Here is a 20766-nt window from a genome sequence, read left to right on the forward strand (position 1 = left end):
ACGGCCATGCTTCTCATGGAAGCAAACCCATGCCATTCGTGGAAGGTAAACCATGCTCTCCCGGAAAAAAACATATTTTTTCGCATAAAAAGAAATTTGACTTTTTTCTTGAAAAGCTAAGAAAGACCGGTGAAAAAACGAAAAGTCAAAAAAACCCCAAAAAAACATCTAAAAAAAGCTAAAAACGCATGCGAAAAAATGAAATAAAAAATAAATTTCGGAGGAAATGCCCAAAGCTCAACACATGGTGGCGCGCTCTCAATCCGCATGAAGTGATTGTTAGGAGGCTCCCAAAGGAGCGCTCCTCAATTAGTAGCTCCACATAAAATGCAGTTATGTCCTGTTATAGGGCTGCTGTTGGAGATGCTCCTGCCCGTGAAGAGGCTACAATAACAAATTTCTTTGTTGAGAAATAGGTTTTCGAGATGATTATTCTATTCCTTGGTTTTTCACCCCGACTACAAGTCAAGCAGCGACGTGACCCGGTACTGCTAAATTCTCACCACACCGCCGAGGCACGGGCATGTCCGACGAAAAACTACAACTGAACACAATTAGCCCGGCAACTGAAAAACTATAACTGAACACAAGTAGTCTGCCCGTGAAAAAACTACAGACAGTAAAGCAAACAACCCAGCAAGAATAAACAAGGTTTCAACAAATAAATTACTCCACCAGCACTGATCGGGACGCCAAAATTGTAGCCTATGCCATTGCGTTGTCTTGTGAACCAGTTAAGAGTAGCACTGTTGATTTGTTCAGCGCCATCCCGCGTGATGGAGCTGGCCACAAATGGTTCTAATACTCTGCTTTGATCTACTTATCTTTAGTGGGATGTTACAAAAAAAAAAGGGTCTACGAACTTGGCCTGTCATACCCTGCTGTAGATTAAGACGTCATCAACAAAAACAAGTACACGAACCCTAGTGAGCTCAGCCAGAATTGTGTTCATGGCACTGAAGATGAAAGAAAATATAGCAACGCAGGAAGGGTTCCAACTGCATCGGGAAGCGACCTGACACAACTCCACATAAATCTGGCAAAGAGCATCTCTAGTCTAGATAAAATGTGGTCAACTTCTTCAAACTCTGACAAAGAGGGCATTTCACGTCCGTCAGGCCATGACGTTAGAGGATTTAGTCAAAGAAAAAAAATGATCTTCAAAGCCGAAGCTGCCTTCCAGACATCCCTGAAATGCAAAAAGTTCACCAATAATCATCCCGACGCCTCCAGCGCCCAGGAGACGAGCTCAAGACTAGCAGGAGGCAGCAAAATGCAGAATGAGTGAGGCATCAACAGAAAGTGGTATAAGAAGCAGCTCCTGTTAGATGAGTTAGGTCTTACTGTTACAAGAAAGCAGCTCACTATCGAGTAGAACTCACGACGATCTGAAACTAGTCCCGACTCCCGAGACACACAACAAGTGAGGAAGAAGAGTGAGAGAAAAAAGGAAAACCAACATACTTCGAAACTATAGAAGCGCATCGACCTCCCCTTCTTGGCGCTCAAGAAGGCAGCTCAGCTGGTCTGTTTGCTTCACGGCGCATGCCAAGGTGCTTCTTCCACAGAAGCAGACCTACATCTTAGTAGCTGTGCTGCCACATCTGGTGTGATGGCTGAGACGGGGCAGTCTGGGAGCTGTTCAGGCTTCCCTCCGCAGGGTTCTGCGGGTGCTCCTGCTGCATACCATTCTGCGACTGGTAGAAGCTCGGGTGCCCAAGGCCACCATACTGAGAGGGCTGTTGCACCTCGCGGAAGCCACCCTGCGCGCTCTGGCCCTGGAAGCCGTAAAAGTTACCAGGTGGAACAGCTGAAACAGCTCTTGAACCAGCAGCTCCATGAAGCCACATCGCTGAGTTGTCGCTCTGAAAAGAGCCACAGATGAACACCCCAGAATGAAATGAGCAAATCCTCAGTAGTACAAAACAAGTATGCCAGAATTTCAAAAGCTAGACGAAAGAATGTAGCACCCTTTACCTGCTGTAGGGCCATATAGTGATTGGCCTCTTTGAACTGTGAACTTAAAGCTTCATCAATCCCCATAGTCGTGGCAGGGGAGGCACTCTGGTTTTGGCCAAAATTCGGTATATTACTTGAGCTTCCAAAGCCTCCATAACCAGAGACTGCTGATGAATGCTGTGGTGGGCTTGTGACAGGAAGGCCACTCTTGTACTGTGGCATCGAATATTTCATAGCAGATCCAGGCACAGCAGCACCACCAGATTGATGGAAAGGTCCATTACTTGAATACGCTTGCTGGAAGGCTGCTGGTGGTACATAGTAGTTTTGAGGCAAGTATGGATAGCCGACTAAACTGGCAAAAGGCCCTAGGGGTAGAGTTGGCTGAGAGTACGGATGTAAAGATAATTGCTGAGGTTGAGGTAGCCCTGACGGAATGCTCGTACTGGGAGGATTTTGTGTAGATTGAGTGTTGGAGAAACCCCCTTGGTTTAAATTCTGCAAGAATATTCAGAAAAAACTGAAACTCAGAAGAACAGAAGTTCAAACAGCAGCACCTAAATGTTAATGACACACGCCATGATAGTGTTATTTCTCTTTTCTCTTCTTGACCACTTCTCTTCACTTCACACTGGAGTTGCTCCTTCATATTGCAGAAGATTAGAAGAACATCCAAAACAATATAGGAGAACCTTCCAGTTGGAAATTTGGTACCCACGAGATATTATGCTTATGCCTACCAAAATATTTTATGAAGTCGCTAGTACATTCACTGTCCAAAATAAGTTCCACACATAAAAGATGCATCTTGGCACACTACTACATTCATTGCCCAAAATAGAGGGTGTGACTTCTTTCTAAACTTCTGAACTAAAACTATTACATCTGACTTACTTCAGAACAAGCGCACCAACATAAAAGAGGAAACAATGCAAAGATTGTAATTACCTCTTGCATGGAGATTGGGTAACTGGTTGTTGGCACAGCTGGGTTATATTTCATTGCTGACTGTGCTGATAAAAACGGTGAGAAGTCAAAATCCCGGTGCTGGGTAAGATTTGACCCCAAGAAGTTGCTTTGCAGAGTGTTAGCTTGCTGTGCCTGTAAGTGTAAAACAGAAGGAAAATTAGGAGAAAGGCAATACAACAAAGAAGTACAATCCCATCCCACTCACTACTGTAAGAAATTCGTTGCTGAGTATGAGAGGATTGATTTAATTTCAGACACCTTCATATATTAACAGTCACATTGTCCAGGAACCAGCACAATTAAGGTAAAGAGAAGTAGTAGTGTAGTACATAAATATAACCAGAGCAGCATGCAACAAAAAAGAAACATTTTCGCCATTCACCAAGCAGACACAGATTCTACTCCATCCGTTCCAAAATAATTGAAGTTCTATGATCTTTCATTTTTCTAAGTCATTAAAGTTTGACTAAAGTCTAGAAAAATCCGCAACTATCTACAATATCACATATATATAATATGAAAATATATTTCATAACGAATTTAATGAAGTAAATTTGGTTTTGTAGATGTTGATGTATTTTTATATAGACTTGGTCAAACTTAATGAAATTTGACTTAGGACAATCCTAGAACTTCAATTATTTTGGAACGGAGGGAATACATCATTATATATCTTTTGCTAACTTATAAGTTGGAGTTGGTGGTTGCAGTGTCATAACTCCTACCTCTCCACTGTGCAACGCCCCTACTAACCTTACAAATCAAACTGGGCTCACATCTGATTGTGATTAACCAACAAATAAAGCTTCACAATATTCTCAACCTAAAAGACTAGCTCAAGTACGTATGTAGCACCATCCCCTCAGTTATCCATGCCAGAACACCGAAATCCTCTTCTTTGGTCCTTCACTGTGCAACGCCCCTACTAACCTCACAAATCAAACTGGGCTCACATCTGATTGTGATTAACCAACAAATAAAGCTTCACAATATTCTCAACCTAAAAGACTAGCTCGAGTACGTATGTAGCACCATCCCCTCAGTTATCCATGCCACAACACCGAAATCCTCTTCTTTGGTCCTTCACTGACCCCACAGAGTGCAATCAACAGCTCTCTCGGCCCTTTGTCGAGCACTAGAGCAGCATTGATCTGGGCGAGGATGCATGCCAGAGAGAAGGCAGATGAGACACTCCCCTACTTTGAGCCATCGCTACTAACAGATCTGCAAATGTATGTATATATCAATAGTGCAAGAACCTCCTGGCGGAGTGGAAGTGAAGGAAGAAGCCTGGGTATGTTGCTTGTTCCAAACATCAGCAAGGTATCTCAAATCACTAATTCGCATGGCCCTGCATTACTATTTCTTGCACAAGCATCGATCTCTAAAGAAGAGAATAACATATATCTCGAATTCTTGATAATTTGGTTGTCGATTGATGGATTTTAGGCCGATTGCAAACTGATTCTCAGGAGAGCGGCGGACTAGATTGCTGGTCTGCGGAACAAGGTGACCAAGCACTGCAGGATGATCTGCAGTAATCCCACCTTCTGGCGAGCCTGCACTCTAGTGATGATGTGGTTTCAGTCCCCTCGAAATGATCAGAGATAACCCCAGGAATTTTCTTAAATGATTTTCGGTGAGTTTTAAATTCAGTATGGATTTGACTTTCAATTTTGAGACAAATAAATTGGTATTCCTCGGATCATCAAAAGTTTGAACATCTCAGTTAGAATTTTGAAAAGAATGTAAACCCTGGCAATGTCCCCAAGGCAAGCCCCAGAGGCTCTCATCAAGCACTCGCATCTGTGTCTTCACAACAGCTAGTAGATCGCCGTTGTAAGAGGAGGGGCACCACATACAACATGGAGCACAGGTGGAGAGGGACAAGTTCATCCTATAGGAGCTGTGCTTGCCACAAACCTAACTGCATTGTTCATCTCATGGAAGAAGTGAACACACTCAAGTGATACGCTTAGTGTGCTGCCATATTGCTAGAGCAAAGAAAACTGCAGTACAGACTCACCAGAGCTAGGAACGTGCACATGTAACATCGAAGGTGTGTATAGCTAAAGCATGATGATGGCGCAGCCACGATAGAGCTGGAGCCAGAACCTAGAGGTAGCAAACAGGGAGGAAGGCAACAATTAATCGCCTTCTCACGATTTGGGGGTAAAGAAGAGGACGGGTGGCAGAGAGAATGGTTCCCAAGTGAGAAAAGGATGTTGTGCCTCTCGTGACCCTTCCCAGAACAGCATGATCTTCGTGCTTGCGGGCACGTACAAAATAGAACCACTCTTGCACAGGTATATTTCCCATTAGTGATCCAGCGGCTCTACCATTTCAGTACTAGATAAAGCTAACCTTACATCAATAAACGTGTAAAAACTTGAAACCAATCTAGCTTTTTTAGATTATATATTAGTATGGTCTACGATTTACATTGATTGTTATACCTATGCAGTTCTAAATGCACTGCATATTTTTCATGCATAAGCTACAGACCAACCTTATATGTAGCACATTTGTCTAGGAATAACAAAGACCCTTTTGTAACAGTTACAGCTTACATATGCACTCTAACAAAACTAAATAACAAGCTAAACATGCAGTTCTAAAGCTTCAGCAAGTCCCAACGTCATGAAAGTCTTATATTAGTCCCAGACTCCCACACGGTGCCTATGCTATCATCAAGGTGATAAATCAAAAGTTCAGGTGCTAAACATATGATGAAAAGATAAGTTTTATTGGTTCCCTTTAGAATGAAACTACCCACTATGTTCGTGATGGAAAGATAAGTTTATTGGTTTCCCTTTAGAATCAAACTACCCACTATATATGTGATCCCATATCTTGAAGAAGACAACTATACCAGCAAGCTTGAAAAATGAGAAAGATGTTGTGCTTGAGCGTTTCCTTGTTGGCTCTCCATTATACTTGGCTGTGTTGTGTTCGGATACACATGATCTGAAACTGATGGTGGGTTATACTGAAGACCAGACACATCTAGAGCACCTTGCATCAGTATATCAGGCTGCGAAACTGAAGGGGCATCAATATTCTCAATGTCGGTACCTATTCTGGTTTCAACATCCTCATTTGCTGATGACTGTAGAGCACCATTGTCATAGTAATCTTGATTCCTGTAAGAAATGTGCCATAAGACAAGATGCATTTTGTGTCATGAGTAGGAACATAGCAGGAAATTAGTTTGCACCTGATATCTATTTGATCAACTGCTGGAGTTTCATCTGAGTTGGGCACCTCTTCCATACTATATTTAGGGACCTTGGATGGAAGCAACCCAGAGAAGGCACCAGATTCAAAACTACCAAAGCTCAGATGCGCGCAGTCTGTATTTTCAAGTTGTAGATGATCGGGGATTATAACCGCTGGATTATCATCAGCAGAATTAGCTGCTGCTTGATCTTCCTTTTGCAAGCTTAGATGCTGAAAGTTCGTTGCAGCTGAGTCCACATCAACGTTGGAAACCTCAACTGCAAACGATTGCGTCATCAGATTCCTTATTAGTAATTATATATGTTATAAGTATAAAAGAACAGTGTTTAAGGCAATAAGGACATAGCATATACAAAGAAAAGTTTGTTAGTGAATGAACATAGAAAAAAGGACTAAACAATATTTTCACTTGTATCGGTAGCACATAAAGATGATGTGTAGAACAAATAATAAGCCAGTAAGGCAATCTCCATGCGTAGCAGTTTTGCAAAACTGCAACCACCACAGCCTCCATGAACATGTGTCACTTTACAGCATCAAAGGGCAAAACGGAAAGTGCAAAACTGAGCAATGAGCGGCTACTTGTTTTCGTTTTCGCAAAGGCAATGCCATTAAATATTGAAAGACATCCCTGGGAGCCACTAGACAGTATGCCTGATCCATGTTTATGTGATGTCGTACTACAACAGAAATATGCACTTGATGCTCAACGTACTTAAGGTGGTTGGCTGGTCAGGGGTGAGGGTGCCAAACGTCCAAACATCAGACTAGCCAGTTGGAGGAACGTTTCAACCTCCCCAAGGACAGCTATCACCTATCAGATAACAGAACAGTGTTTCCTCACAAAGAAATACAAAGATCATTCTATTCATTATCCAGCCTCCAAAAAGTATGAGCATCTACTTTGTGACAGAAAAAAATAACACATCGGTAATTGACTTTTAAGACGCATAACCAGAAAAGGAAGTTCCATTGGTCACAAGATTTGCGATTTGAGATCTATACTAACCTTCATCGGCAAATGAATGCATTTGAGATTGGTATGTACTTGAGTTCTGCAATAATTCATCACCGAATTGAACTTTGTCGTGAAGAACTTCCGAGTGTCTCTCAGAAGGTATTGATGTCTGCTTTACAATTGAGGCGTTATCTTCTGTGTGAGACTTCTCATGCAAGTTAACGGCATCAGCAACCAGCACTGATGACTCCAATGATGCCACAAATGATAATGGGCCGCCAGATGGCCCAGGGGCTGTGAATTGATTTTGTGATGGTGGTCCGTCCTGTGTAAACCAAACATTTTCATGTGTTTGGTGGCTGTCTGCCGAAGCGTGATTAGAATTTATAACTTGGGGAATGGGATCTGGAAGAGCTGGAAATCCTTGGTCAAATGTTGTCGGGGCGACTGTGCTTGCGGATTGTTTTGTGTTATGGTTCTTTTCATTTGACAAAGATGGGTTTTGGCCAGCAAATGCTTTGTCTGCCGTAGCCGCAGACTTGCTAGAAGACCTTCCTTGAGGTCTGCCCATTTTAACTATATCAGCCATTGACATCTGACCAGGCACCCCACACCAATTCTGCTGAAATCCTGACGATGATTGTGATGCTCCGCATAATCCATCAGGAACCACATCGTTGTTTGCAAAGGAACTGCAACATAGAAAGCAAAAAGGTCAGTTAATAATAATAAATAAAACACAAATAGACCAGCAGAAACTTCTACATCTTCAGCCTTCATTACCTCGGAACTGTTGGCTTCTGAGCGGAATTGGTTGATGGAACACCAGGTCCCAATATTGATGACCTTGAAGCCACGTTATCTAGTAGGATTGAAATGAACATGAGAAAAAGAAATGTGAAAACTCATGGATACAAACATTATTTTATCTTACCAACTCCGCCGGATACAGACCGAGCTGAACTGCTTCGGTTAGTACGATCTGTGCCAACTCTAGCAGCACGACTGTTTGAGTTATTTGTTCCTCGGGATCTTGGCTCAGGTGTACCTTTATTCACCTGTGTGAAATTTCAATACATGCTTGATGTAAGTTCTCAAGACTAAAGCATGGCATGGTAAATCAATAATTAGGAAATTAGTTGGATATTTAAACTTTCTAACACAAAAGTTTACCAACAGTGAACAAATTAAATGCCTGATATATTGACAAATTATTATTGCTTTCATTCATCCTAGTAACTAAATTTATATGGTCAATACTAGATTAGCTGCAAGCCTTCTTTTCATTTTGAAGAGCTGGAAGACCCTACTAAAAATAATATTAGCTACAAGTTTGCTAAGTGGCACAGATACAAGTTGAGTATCATATTCAACTGACCTCCTTTTTCTTATCGCGCTTGTTCTTTACCTCTTGAAAAGTATCTGGAAAAAGATAGGCAATGTGTGAGCTGCCTTACATAAGAAGACTACTGGGACTATGAAATAACATCAGATCAATCTCAAACTGCTGTTAGTATTAACTTCCTGTCATGCCAGGTAAATCAAAGAAAGACGGTCATGTAATTCAAATAGTAATATAGACGAGGCAATAATTCACTCAGTATATCCACAATGTTCAGTCATAATCTTTGGATTAATAAAAGGTTGATAATACAAATCAAAGAAACTCTGTGGTAGCAATTGGGCTGTTGTAACAAGAATGAAATGGGAGGCACCAAGCCACTAAGGAATTAGGCCCCAGTTCCTTGCATGAAAGTAAGAGACAAGTGGTAGCGATCTTAAGGTATGCAAATGGACAAAGTGCAAAGTCACATAGGCAACTACGAGCATTAAATTAAATAAGATTCCAGCTCCCACACACGCAAGTCTCATCTTTCCTCGCAAATTTAGGTATTTTACAACTTACAAACTCAAGGTACCTCTTACAACAAATGACAAGAGATGCAAATAAGGATCATGAGTGATAAACAATGAGCCAAAGAAAATGCACTACAGTCAATAGTAAACGGTAACCAATGGAAAAAAGAAAGCACTAACCAACAGGAGAAATCAAGTAACTATCTATACCAATATAAAAAGACCCAAAGGGGCAGATCCAATCAATCTGGGCCATTAAACCATGCTAATCCAGTGACCTAGATTGCTCCAATGGTGAGCGCTCAACATGTTTAGCGTGCAATTAATATCATACTAAATTTCAACGTATGTGCTAATCATATAATTAACACGTGATTGATATCCTACCTAATATGAACGTGTAATTAATTTCTTCCCAGATATCAATGTGCATTGCACGCACGCATTTACTAGTTCTGTTAAAGACAAATAAATGAAAAAACAGAGCATGTGAGTCTCAAACCATAAACATCACTTTCAGCCTCTCAGCGGCTACTGCGAAGACAGAAGACCAAACCAGGGAAGCAGCCAAGGCAGTACTATTTCACTGTTTCAGATCTGTCTTGGACAGTTTAAGCTTTTGTATAAGCTTCAATAGCACATATCCAGGGGAGACAGCTTGAACATCTCAACAGAAATCTGAACTTATACTTGTGGGTTATTCAAGAACAAGACTAGTCTCCTTCCAAACAGAAAGATCTGTCTTGGCCAGTTTAAGCTTTTGTATAAGCTTCAATAGCACATATCCAGGGGAGACAGCTTGAATATCTTAACAGAAATCTGAACTTATACTTGTGGGTTATTCAAGAACAAGACTAGTCTCCTTCCAAACAGACCCACAAAGCCCTAAACAAGTTAGGGTAAGCTAGAGCTGAAACCCATAAGATCTCGAAACCAACTCATGGTTCTAGCACGTGGATAGCTAACTTCCACACACCCCTGTCCATGGCTAGTTCTTTGGTGATATTCCAGTCCTTCAGATCTCTTTTTACGGATGCCTCCCATGTCAAGTTTGGTCTACGCTGACCTCTCTTGACATTCTCAGCACGCTTTAACCATCCACTATGCACTGGAGCTTCTGGAGGTCTGCATTGTATATGCCCAAACCATCTTGAACAATGTTGGACAAGCTTCTCTTCAATCGGCGTTGTCCCAACTCTACCACATATATCATCATTCCGGACCCGATCCTTTCTTGTGTGGCCACACATCCATCTAAACATGTCATTTCCGCTACACCCGAGTATTGAATTAAACCTGGGCATCCTCCAGGCCGGGCCTGGTTCGGGCCAGGCTTTGCAAAGCCCAACCTCAAAATCCCAAGCCCGGCCCAGCCTGAAACACATGAACAGTGCATTTTTTGAATTAAAATAATGAATTTTGGGATATTTAAATGATATATGATACCTATATTTCTAATAAATAGTGATTTATGCCATGTTCGGGCTTCTCTTCGGGCTTTCGGGCCAGGCTTTGGGCGGAAAAGCTGAGCCCGAGCCTGGCCCGTATGTCGGGCTTTCAGGCCAGGCTGGCCGGACAGGCTGTCCATGCCCGGGTCTATGTTGAATATGTCGCCTTTTAATCAGCCAACACTTAGCACCATAAAACATTGCGGGTCGAATCCCCGTCCTACAGAACCTACCTTTTAGCTTTTGTGGCGCACTCTCTTGTCACAGAGAACGCTAGAAGCTAGGCACCACTTCATCCATCCGGCTTTGATTCCATGGCTCACATCTTTACTGATATCACCATCCTTTTGCAGCATTGACCTCAAATATAGAAAGGTGTCCTTCTAAGGTATCACCTGCCCATCAACACTAACCTCCTCCTCATGCCTAGTAGTACTGAAATTGCACCTCATGTAATCAGTTTTAGTTCTACTAAGCCTAAACCTTTCAATTCCAAAGTTTGTCTTCTAGCTCTAACTTTCTATTAACCCTTGTCTGACTACCATTGACTAGCACCACATCAACCACAAAGAGCATATACCATGGGATATCTCCTTGTATATCCCTTGTGACCTCATCCATCATCAAGGCAAAAGGATAAGGGCTCAAAGCTAACGCTTGGTGCAGTCCTATTTTAATCAGAAAGTCATCCGTGTCGTCATCACTTGTTTGAACACTTGTCAGAACATTATCGTAGATGCCCTTGATAAGGGAAATGTACTTTGTTGGAACTTTGTGTTTCTCCAAGGCCCACCACATGACATTCCACGGTATCTTATCGTAGGCCTTCTCCAAGTCAATGAACACCATATGCAGGTCCTTTTGCTCCCTATATCTCTCCATAAGTTGTCGTACCAAGAAAATGGCTTCTATTGTCGACCTCCCAGGCATGAAACCAAATTGATTGGTCACACTTGTCATTCCTCTTAAGTGGTGCTCAATGGCTCTCTCTCCCATAGCTTCATTGTATGGCTCATTAGCTTAATTCCATGGTAATTAGTACAACTTTAACATCCCACTTGTTCTTGAAGATTGGTACTAATATAGTACGCCTCCATTCTTCTAGCATCTTGTTTGCCCGAAAAATGAGTTGAAAAGCTTAGTCATACTATCATTATGCCTCTGATGCCTCTCCACACCTCAATGGGGATACAATCAAGGCCCATCGCCTTGCCTCCTTTCATCCTTTTTAAAACCTTTCTAACCTCAGACTCCTGGATTCGTTGCACAAAACGCCTTCTGGTATCATCAAAGGAGTCGTCCAGCTCAACGATAGAGCTCTCGTTCTCTCCATTGAACAGTTTGTCAAAGTACTCCTGTCGTCTATACTTGATATCCTCGTCCTTCACCGGGAGTTGAACTGCTTCGTCTTTGATGCATTTGACTTGGTTGACACCCGTCGTCTTCCTCTCCCGGATCTTGGCCATCTTATAGATGTCCCTTTCGCCTGCCTTCGTGTCTAAGCACTAGTAGAGGTCGTCATATGCCCGACCCCTAACTTCACTCACGGCTCGCTTTGCGGCCTTCTTTGCCACGTTGTACGTCTGCACTCATATCCAGGTATAGGATATTCGCTTCTACTACCCCCACCCCACCCAGTCAGCCCAAACTCCTCTAAAGCCCCCTTACGAATGCAAGTCACCTCTTCATCCACATATTGTTTGCATCACCCTCTTCTCCCAGTCCCAAGGGCCCTCCTTAATAACCCTCACCTTGAAAGCCTTAGTTTCTCCCCCTTAAGCTTCCACCACTTCGTTCTAGCAATTTTGGCGCGCTTATCCCACTGGACACGAATCCGAAAGCAAAAGTCAACCACCCAGAAGCTTAGGTTGAGGGACAGGACAACTGTTATGACCGGCATAGGGGCTTAGCCAAGTGGGTTATGGCCCAAGTATCTTAATTAGGGGCTTAGCCCAATTATCTTATCGTATTAGGATCGTTTGCTTAGGAGTCAAGTAAACCTCTCTATATAAGGAGAGGAGATGTATCAATCTAATTAAGCAAGAAGCAATCAATATTTGCTCGGCTTCCCTTAGGGAGCCGGGAGACCTAAACCCTAGCCGCCTCCTGCCTTCGCCGCCGCTGCTCCTGTCGCAAGGACGGCGCCACGCCGCCGGCCGCCGCGCACCAGCCCTCGCCCTTCCCCCTCCTTTCCCTACAACCTACGCCCTAGATCCGGTAGGGCCCTAGCTCCTACCAATTTGGTATCCAGAGACTTGGGTCCGACCATGTCTTCATCAACACCCTCGCCGCCGCTGCCCGTCGTCACCTCCGCGCCGATGACCACCGCCCCGGTGACCACCGCCGGGACCCCCTTGCTGCTGGGCCCAGTCACCACCGTGGGATCCCCACCGCCGCCGGCCCCATCACTTCCGCGCCGCCAACGACCGCCATCTTCACGCCGGAACAGGTCACCAATACCTTGCGGGATCTCGTGACGGCCGTCCAGGGACTCATTCTGAACCAGTACCAACCGTACATGGCCGGGCCGTACGCACCTCCGCCGGCTGCGCCGATCGCCGCCTACGGCCACCCCACGCTGCCGTGGCCGTCCCAGGGCGCGCCTGCCTACAACGGGCAGCCGCTGCTGCCGTTCCAGGCGCCCCCCCTAGCGCTGCCGTGGCCGTCCCAAGGTGCGCCTGCCTACAGCGGGCAGCCGCTGCTGCCGTTCCAGGCGGGGCCCCCCGCGCTGCCGTGGCCGGCCCAGGGCGCGCCGGCCTGCACCGGGCTGCCGCTGCTGCCGTTCCAGGCGGGGCACCCCGGCGGGACCACTCCGGCCGCGGCTCCTCTGTGGCATCTGCCGCTGCCGCCAGCTGCAGCTCCCCTCTGGCATCTGCAGCCGCCTTCCCCCGCGGCAACCGACGCACCCGCCCACCCTCCACAGCCGACGCTGCAACCACCGGCGCCACCTCTGCCCAGCTCAGGGGCATCCTCGCCGGCCGGCCTTCCGATACATCAGGTCCGGTTTCCGGCCTCCCCGTCGCCACTACCAGCTTGGGCGGCTGGGTCTTCGCCATCGCCGGTCTACACCACGGCTCCGGAGCAGCCGACCCCGTTTCCGCAATTCAGCGGGCCATCCAGCTCCGCGGGTCCTTACCCGGAGTACTCCGACCAGGCGCCACCCGCCTCGCTGCTCCGCACCTCCGAGCCAGCTCGACACGGCGCTCCGACCCAGACACCGCCACGGTTCGCCAAGATCGACTTCGCCACCTATGACGGCACGGAGGACCCCCTCAACTGGCTCAACCAGTGCGACCAGTTCTTTCGCGGGCAGCGCACCCTCGCCTCGGAGCGCACCTGGCTCGCCTCTTACCACCTCCGCGGCGCGGCACAGACCTGGTACTACGCCCTCGAGCAGGACGAGGGCAGCATGCCCCCTTGGGAGCGCTTCCGCGAGCTCTGCCTCCTTCGTTTTGGGCCCCCCGATCCGCGGGAGCCGCCTGGCGGAGCTAGGCCGCCTTCCCTTCACCTCCACGGTTCAGGACTTCGCCGACCGTTTCCAGGCCCTGGCATGCCACGCGTCGGGCGTGACGGCGCAGCAGCGGGCCGACCTCTTTGTCGGTGGACTTCCGGTTCACATCCGCGTGGACGTGGAGCTTCGGGGACCCCAGGATATCCAGACAGCCATGTACTACGCCCGCGCGTTCGAGCGCCGCGCGGTGGCTGTCCAGCAGGAGTCACCGTCCCGGGCCACTGGGTCGCTACCCTGGCCAGATCCGCTCAGGGTCGGCCTGCTCAGGCTTCCGCGGCACCCCTCGCCGCGACCGTGGCGCGCCCGTTCCGCCGGCTCACCTCGGCCGAGCTACTCGAGCGTCGCCGCCAAGGGTTGTGCTTCAACTGCGACGAGCCCTACACGCCCGGCCACGCCTGCCCGCGACTCTTCTACCTGGAGGTTGCAGACTACATTCCGGAGGACGCCGTCGCCGCCGACCTTGCCGCCCCAGCTGTCGCGAAGGTGTTTGACGCTGGTTGATCACCTCGAGGAGTTCAGCAAGCGCTTCCCCACCTTACAGCTCGAGGACGAGCTGTTTGTGCAGGCGGGGAGAAGTGTTATGACCGGCATAGGGGCTTAGCCCAGTGGGTTATGGCCCAAGTATCTTAATTAGGGGCTTAGCCCAATTATCTTATCGTATTAGGATCGTTTGCTTAGGAGTCAAGTAAACCTCTCTATATAAGGAGAGGAGATGTATCAATCTAATCAAGCAAGAAGCAATCAATATTTGCTCGGCTTCCCTTAGGGAGCCGGGAGACCTAAACCCTAGCCGCCTCCTGCCTTCGTCGCCGCTGCTCCCGTCGCAAGGACAGCGCCACGCCGCCGGCCACCGCGCACCAGCCCTCGCCCTTCCCCCTCCTTTCCCTACAACCTACGCCCTAGATCCGGTAGGGCCCTAGCTCCTATCAACAACACTCTCCAAACATCACCTTACAATCTATGAAAGCACACATTTCTTCTCTTGAGAGGACAAAATCAATCTGGCTAGAGTGTTGACCACTACTAAAAGTCACTAGATGGGATTCCCTCTTTTAAAGAGGTGTTAGCTACGATCATGTCGTAGGCTAGAGCAAAGCTTAAGACATCATCTCCTTCTTGATTCTTGATGTCATAGACAAAGTCCCCATACAAACCTTCAAAACCTGTGTTAGATGTACCCACGTGGCCATTGAGATCTCCTCCGATGAAGAGCTTCTTGTGCTCTCATTGTGGCTTGCTTGCGGGGGATACGCGTTGATAACATTCAGAACCAAGTCCCCAACTACCAGCTTGACCAGGATAATCCGGTCCCCTTGCCTCTTGACGTCTACCACTCCATACTTGAGGCTCTTGTTGATCAAGATGTCTACTACATTTTTGTTTGTAGTTGTCCTGTGTACCACAACTTGAAGCCGGTATCCTCCACCTCCTTTGCCTTTTGTCCCCTCTGTTTCTGTTGTAGTAGTCCCATGTACCACAGCTTGAAGCCGGTATCCTCCATCTCCATCACCTTTTGTCCCCTCCATTTGGTTTTTGTCCCCCGTGAAACAGACCTACATTAAGCCTCGTTCCAAAATAAAACCGAGCCAAGTTCATCTAAATTCTGCTCCACACACAAGATATGGAAGGAATAAAAACTATCAAAGGGACAAAACCACATTGCTTTGATCATTTGCTAATTCAAATTGAAGAATGAAGAAACCAACTTTTTAGGACTATCGTCGTTGAAGAAGATCCCAGATGTTATTGACCCATTTTTTATACCACATATCCTCTTATCTTCAATTGCTAATAAAACACAGACTTAGATAGTTAGGCCCTAAATCCAGTTCAATAGAACTTGGATACGACGAAGGAACTTACGATCCAAAACCAACCTAGGTTTTGGGTCCTCCATGGCATTTGATCGAAGGCTTTGCTTTTTCATCTTCTCCTTCCCTTACCCTAAAGGGTCAACTACGATCTCCCCATCAAGGTAGGCTGTGCTTAGCTTTTCAAAAGCCCTTAATTGTTTCTCTTTGGGGGCATTATAGCTATTGACAGACTTCTACATTTGGATGCAACACCAAAATCTTGCTTGAATTAGTAAGCATCCCTTAACTAACTATATTCTACATTTCAGCATAGCATAGTTCAACAACCGCAGGCTAGTCCCAAGTTCAAAATATTATTTCATCCACCGTCAAACACAAAACGGAACATAGCCTTACGACAAGAAAAAAATTCCAAATTATTCCATCCATGTGCTACTGCTCCTCTCATCAAAACCAGAAGGTTAATGCTGACGTACTCGGAAATATAAAAACACCACTAAAAATAGCACAAAAAGAAAACGAGCAAATAACGTACAACCCCATCCTAAACAAGAGGCCTAATAAACGCAAAAAAGAAAAACTCTACAGAGGAACAAATCTTCGTAACAGCCCGGGACTGGGGAGTCCATCAGCACAGTACCAAATCAGCATAAATCCCTGAGGTGGAATGAAACGGGCACGTTTGTTCCAATCCATTGGCCACAAACACAGCCCAAAGGCTAACCAACGCAGCCAAAACTTGAGCAAAGACCTTAAGGGGTGCAGGGAAAGAGGGGGGGCGGGGTGCTGCAGAGTAGATGGGACCTTGGGAGAGGAGGCGGCTGACCGCCTCGTCAGGGTCCATGCCGCAGTCGCGCAGCGCCGCGTAGATCTCTGAGTCGGAGCGGCTCACGATCTCCTTGAGCCCCTGCACCAGCTTCCTCGCGGACGCCGGCACCGGTCCCGCGGCCGGCCCCCTCCCTCCCCCTCCTCCGCCGCTCATCCTCGCCGCCGGGAACCGCCGCCAAAACAGCTCCTCCTCCTCCGCTTCCGCTGTGTGTGTTAAGAGGGCCGGGCTCGCAGCAGCAGCAGCGTCTCCTCCGCTTCCGCTGGGTCTCGGTTCTCAGCTCACGCGCGGTTAACGGCGGCCAAATTCCAAAACCCTCCCTCCGCGCTTCCCTCTCGCCTACCTTTATATAGCTCGATGCGATGCGGAGGAAGAAATGGGGTTAAAATCTAATTTCCCACTTCTGTCCGCGCCTAACCTCTGCTCCCTCCTCCCTAATCTCTATCCGTCGCCGCGTACACTTGTCGCGGAGATGTGGATGATGGGAAGTGCGAACGAATATCTAAAGCTGACAGGCCGGGACACATCTCGAGGGGGCCCGCGTGCAGCCTCTGCGTCTAAGAGGGCGCGTCACGGTGTTACGTGGCTATGGTGTGCACGCCCCCGAGGCTAGCATGTGGGGCAACATTGTCGGTATCCCTACGTGTCGCCCAACCGTGTGACTAGCGTGGATGCAGGGTTATCCCTGAGCAGATGATGATCGGACCACATTGTCAGTGTCAGATATGCGTACGAAACTGACGGAACATTTGGGCTCTTTTCGGGTACAAGACGGGGGCACCTTTCGTTTTTGGGGCATTTTTACGAGAAAGAATTTTGCAGGGCAGTAAGCGTAGATCTGCACGCCCCCGTAGTGGAAGTTAGTTGGGTTCCTTTCCAAATTTGGTTAGATTCCTTCTCCCTCCTTTGGGCAGGCTACTTTCATGTTTTCCCCAGGAAAAAAAAGGTTTTTCGTACTTGCTGCCTTCTAATTGCAGCAACTTTTGAAATTTTGTGCACAAGGAAAAATACTGTTAGAAATTTTGCGTTGATCTTTTGATCTTTTGTGTGGTGCATTTTGATGGGGAAGCTATATGTGCAATAGTCTCTAGGCATGTCTTGCCAACAAAAATTAAAAAGTTCCATGTCTCTAAGGGCATGTACAATGATGACATATGGATACAGATGCCCCATGAGAAAAAGTAGCTTAAGGCAATTACATTGATTTTTTCTCCCCAACGCAAGCTGCTACCTTTTACCTCGCGAATATGCAAAGCTTGCGTATCTTTTATTGATAGGTAGAAGAGAAATAACAGGGGCATACATGAGAAAATGAGAGGAGCACCACCCAAGGTGTGGGAAAAACAAAGAGATACACAAAGCACAAAGCTCTCCTAGCTCGAACTCCAGCCGACAGGGCAAAGAGACGAGATACAAGGCATCTAGACCGCGTCGCGACTGACGCCGAGCACCATCATCGCACGACCACAACTCCAGGCCGCACAGGGTCGACGTACCTCCCACCTATGCGCCTAGAGGATCGACAAGTGGGGTGCAAGACCAGGCCGGATTGGAAGGAGAAGCCATGGAAAGAGCGTCGTCGAGGCCGTACATTGCGCCCAGTGCCCACGCCGCGAGGAGCAACCCTGACAAACAAAGCGTCCACAATCTTCGAATCCAACACCGAACATATCACGAGCAACAAGACGACACCTTCAAGAAGGGTACAACGTCAAGCCGCCGCCGCCGTCCAATCTAGTGAACTAGATCTAGGGTTTCCCCTGATACTCAAGTAGGGGCACGGAGAAAAAGGCCATGGTTGCGCCTCCAAGAAGGAAACGGCACCCGCAGGTGTCGACGCCGCCAACATCGGCAAGCCGGTCAGGGCTTTCGCCCCGGCCAAAGTCCGCGCGATCCCAAAGGTTGCGGATCAAGAATCGAAGATGTGGAAACCATGGCAGGCCAAGACCACAACTGTCGCAAGAAGAGCCGCACCCAGCACCGGGGTAGGTGACGAGGGGCGCCGCCGAACGCTCCACCACCACCGACAACCACGGCGGACCAGATCGAGCCAGGGGAGGCCCAAATCTGCCGCCATCAGCCCACTACGGCCAGCACGAGAAGAGGCATGCCCGGGATGAGGCTCCGCCGCCGGAAGGACGCTGGACGGCCGGATGTAGGAGGGCCCATAGCACCACCACGACCAGTCCGAGAGGAGGCTTGGCCGGGATGAGATCCTACCACTGAGAGGACACCGGAAAGCCAGGGCCCCGGGGGTGGGTGTCCGGGCAAGGTGGAGCGCAGGGGAGGGTGGAAGGAGGGGGCGCACCGCACCGGGCAGCGCCGGCGACGACGGCGAGGAGGAGACACGGAGACGATGCCAGATCCACCACCAGGAGGGGTTCCTGGGAGGAGCACCGCCAAGACGGCCACCAGGAGGCGCGGGAGGGAGCGGAGGCACCGGATCCACCTTCGGGAGGCGCGCCGTCGGCCGCCAGAACGCCGGGAGAGGCGCCAACGGACCAACACGACGCGGGCTGCCAACCGCGGGGAAGCCGCACGAGGAGAGCCACGCAAAGGGAGGAGGCCCCGCCACCGCTACCACAGTGCGAGCTTCACTCGGTGGTGGCTTCCGGCAACGGCGAGGGACTGGCCGGAGGAGGGGGCTGGTGGCAGCGCGGTCAGGGGGCTGCAGCCCGTGTCGCCTAGGCTAGGCGACGTGGGGGCCGTGTCGAAGGTCAGGGGCGTGTACTATTGTCTTGCAAGCTACTACTAGTGAGCCTCATAAGAAATAGAAGTGGATAATTTAATACATATGCATCTCTACTCCTCACTTTAACTTTTTCAGCTTTTTACATCGGACCACACTTTTTCTTCCCAAGCACCTGCCTCTTGCAAAGGATCCCGCTTCTCTATCCGAACCTACTATTCATAACATCCGATCCTACATGGCACATGGGCATCACCATGAGGCTATGCATTGGCCATGCCCTAAAACCAAGGCGGGTACTTTGGTCTTGTCATTACTTTCCATGAGACCCAAAGCTAATTTGCGCTCTTCTTGCTTACACCCCCACCGAAACTTCCGAATAATCACTAGCGCAGCGGCGTGCTATACAAACGGTTTTTAACCCCTTTTCGTGATAGAGTTTTTAAACCGTCGCCTTGCATGTGTGTGCGATAAGGAGGGTCCATCCAAGATGACCCAGAAACTGACGGCGATAGGTCCTCCGGTCACACATGCGGGGCAAAAAGAGCTCATGTGCGATCGGGCGAGCCATCGTAGACAATTATACATGCACAACCGCTTCCGCTCGTATGTACATTCCAAATAGTGAATCCCAGACAAAAGTTTCTATTCGTATATACATCCCACACAGTGAATCCCGGGCAAATGTTTCCATTCATATGTACATCCCACACAGAGAATCCCAAACAAACGTTTCCATTTGTATGTATATCACACACAATTTTCCACATCACATCATTTGTGATAGCGTTGCCATTGCAGACTATATTTATAATTTTATCATTTTGCATTATCGAATGCATCACGCACGGTGACTAGAAGAAACTGTGTGGCATAGGCTATCTGTCACACACACTTTTTATGTGGAAAACGTTTGTCCAAGGTGGCCTGACGCAAATAGTTGTCCAGAGAAAATTGTTGGGGAACGCAGCATGCAATTTCAAAAAAAAATCCTACGCTCACGCAAGATCTATCTAGGAGATGCATAGCAACGAGAGGGGGAGAGTGTGTCCACGTACCCTCGTAGACCGAAAGCGAAAGCGTTAGGTTAAAGCGGTTGATGTAGTCGAACGTCTTCACGATCCAACCGATCCAAGTACCGAACGTACGACACCTCCGAGTTCAGCACACGTTCAGCTCGATGACGTCCCTCGAACTCTTGATCCAGCAGAGGGTCGAGGGAGACTTCCGTCAGCACGACGGCGTGGTGACGGTGACGGTGATGTGATCCGCGCAGGGCTTCGCCTAAGCACTACGACGCTATGACCGGAGGAGTAAACTATGGAGGGGGGCACCGCACACGGCTAAGAGAACAATTGATGTGCCTTTGGGGTGCCCCCGCCCCCGTCTATAAAGGAGGGGAGGAGGAGGTGGCCGACCCTAGGGGTGGCGCACCATGGGGGGGAGTCCTACTAGGAGTCCACTCCTAGTAGGATTCGCCCCCCCCCCTTCCTTC

The 20766-nt window shown here is 48.0% G+C and overlaps 1 protein-coding gene across 1 annotated transcript; it reads right to left on the reverse strand.

The window, feature by feature from the left end:
• Positions 1 to 1285: 1285 nt before the first annotated feature.
• LOC109749291 (uncharacterized) lies at positions 1286 to 17137 on the reverse strand. Its single transcript, XM_020308259.4, has 10 exons — positions 16561 to 17137; positions 8505 to 8548; positions 8061 to 8184; positions 7910 to 7988; positions 7178 to 7818; positions 6146 to 6425; positions 5801 to 6071; positions 2908 to 3060; positions 1978 to 2457; positions 1286 to 1865 (listed from the first exon to the last, which is right to left on the reverse strand). Exons 1-10 carry the CDS (start codon positions 16736 to 16738, stop codon positions 1584 to 1586), a joined length of 2532 nt encoding a protein of 843 aa, XP_020163848.1. The 5' UTR covers positions 16739 to 17137; the 3' UTR covers positions 1286 to 1583.
• Positions 17138 to 20766: the final 3629 nt, after the last annotated feature.

This window comes from Aegilops tauschii, chromosome 3 (genome assembly GCF_002575655.3).
Source record: "Aegilops tauschii subsp. strangulata cultivar AL8/78 chromosome 3, Aet v6.0, whole genome shotgun sequence".
In the NCBI taxonomy this organism is placed as follows: Eukaryota; Viridiplantae; Streptophyta; class Magnoliopsida; order Poales; family Poaceae; genus Aegilops; species Aegilops tauschii.